This window comes from Etheostoma cragini, chromosome 3 (genome assembly GCF_013103735.1).
Source record: "Etheostoma cragini isolate CJK2018 chromosome 3, CSU_Ecrag_1.0, whole genome shotgun sequence".
NCBI lineage: Eukaryota > Metazoa > Chordata > Actinopteri > Perciformes > Percidae > Etheostoma > Etheostoma cragini.
In genome coordinates, this window is record NC_048409.1 from 29,778,213 (window position 1) to 29,780,307 (window position 2,095).

At 42.7% G+C, this 2,095-nt stretch overlaps 2 protein-coding genes across 2 annotated transcripts in view; one reads left to right on the forward strand and one right to left on the reverse strand.

Moving 5' to 3' along the window:
• LOC117939231 (NACHT, LRR and PYD domains-containing protein 12-like) overlaps positions 1–2,095 on the reverse strand; it is a 139,572-nt gene that overhangs the window by 24,837 nt on the left and 112,640 nt on the right. The gene's annotated exons all lie outside the window — the stretch shown is intronic.
• Positions 591–2,095, forward strand: part of LOC117941750 (zinc finger protein OZF-like) — a 7,587-nt gene continuing 6,082 nt past the window's right edge. Inside the window, exon 1 of the mRNA XM_034866774.1 lies at positions 591–656. Within this exon, the coding sequence (XP_034722665.1) occupies positions 591–656 (66 nt within the window). The remainder of the gene's footprint in view (positions 657–2,095) is intronic.

Genomic DNA, 2,095 nt, shown 5'->3' on the forward strand with positions numbered 1-2,095 from the left:
CCCCCTTGAACTTTTCAACCTTTTGACACATTTCAGTCTTCAAACATAAAGATATAACATTTTTATTTTTTGTGAATAATCACCAACAAGTGGGACACAATTGTGAAGTGGAACAAAATCTATTGGATATTTAAAACTTTTTTAGCAAATAAAAAACTGAAAAGTGGTGCGTGCTACATGATCGTCCCCCTTGTGTTAATACTTTGTAGAGCCCCCTTTTGCTGCGATTACAGCTGCAGGTCTCTTGGGGTCTGTCTCTATCAGTTTTGCACATCGAGAGACTGAAATTCTTGCCCATTCTTCCTTCAAAACAGCTCGAGCTCAGTGAGGTTGGATGGAGAGCGTTTGTGAACAGCAGTTTTCAGTTCTTCCACAGATTCTGGATTGGATTCAGGTCTGGACTTTGACTTGGCCGTTCTAACACCTGGAGACGTTTATTTGTGAACCATTCCTTTGTAGATGTTGCTGTATGTTTGGGATCATTGTCTTGTTGGAAGATAAATCTCCGTCCCAGTTTCAGGTCTTCTGCAGACTCCAACAGGTTTTCATCCAGAATGGTCCTGTATTTGGCTGCATCCATCTTCCCCTCAATGTGGACCATCTTCCCTGTCCCTGGTGAAGAGAAGCAGGCCCAGACCATGATGCTGCACCACCATGTTGGACAGTGGGGATGGTGTGTTCAGGGTGATGAGCTGTGTTGCTTTTACACCAAACATATCGTTTTGCATTGTGGCCAAAAGGTTCAATTTTGGTTTCATCTGACCAGAGCACCTTCTTCCACATGTTGGGTGTGTCTCCCAGGTGGCTCGTGGCAAACTTTAGACGAGACTTTTTATGGATATCTTTGAGAAATGGCTTTCTTCTTGCCAGCCTTCCATGAAGGCCAGATTTGTGCAGTGTACGACTGATTGTTGTCCTATGGACAGACTGTCCCACCTCAGCTGTAGTTCTCTGCAGTTCCTCCAGAGGGATCATGGGCCTCTTGGCTGCATCTCTGATCATCTTCTCCTTGTCTGAGCTGAAAGTTTACAGGGACCAGGTCTTGGTAGATTTGCAGTGGTCTGATACTCCTTCCATTTCAAAATGATCGCTTGCACAGTGCTCCTTGGGATGTTTAAAGCTTGGGAAATCTTTTTGTATCCAAATCCGGCTTTAAACTTCTCCAGACCAGTATCTGGGACCTGCCTGGTGTGGTCCTTGGTCTTCATGATGCTTTCTGCGCTTTCAACAGAACCCTGAGACCATCACAGATCAGGTGCATTTATACAGAGACTTGATCACACACAGGTGGATTCTATTTATCACCATCAGTCATTTAGGACAACGTTGGATCATTCAGAGATCCTCGCTGAACTTCTGGAGTGAGTTTGCTGCACTGAAAGTAAAGGGGCCCAATAATTTTGCACGCACCACTTTTCAGTTTTTTATTTGCTAAAAAAGTTTAAAATATCCAATAGATTTCGTTCCACTTCACAATTGTGTCCCACTTGTTGGTGATTCTTCACAAAAAATATTTTTTTTATATCTTTATGTTTGAAGCGTGAAATGTATCAAAAGGTGGAAAAGTTCAAGGGGGCCGAATACTTTCGCAAGGCACTGTATAACTGCATCCATATTATGCCACATTCCTCTTATGTTGAAGTTGAAGCTGCAACACATGGAAAATTATCTTAAATAATTAGCTTAGGATATATATATGTTTTTTTAAATGTATGTCTGTGAAAGCTCCTTCATTTGTTTTCTACAATAACTGATTAAAATAGCTGGGGGAGGGGGGGCCATTATGAATGGGTCCAGCAACTCCGTCTCACACTCTTACTCTACCAACTGAAGTTAGTTGCGTTCAATAACTTCTTCTGTGTTTTTCGCTGTGGCGGCCGCGATAGCAGAGTTACCACGGAAACACTGGTACAAATTCACGTTTGTCTCTCATGCTCAACAATATACAGGTTTGCCGAGAGTAAGAGGAAAGGTCTAAATAGACACGGCTTTACAGAAGAAATGGGTCTTGTAACGCTAAATTAAACCATATCGATTTGCTTAGTTTGTGGAGAGGCAGCAGATGCGAGGACATTAGGTGCACCGGTGTGACCTG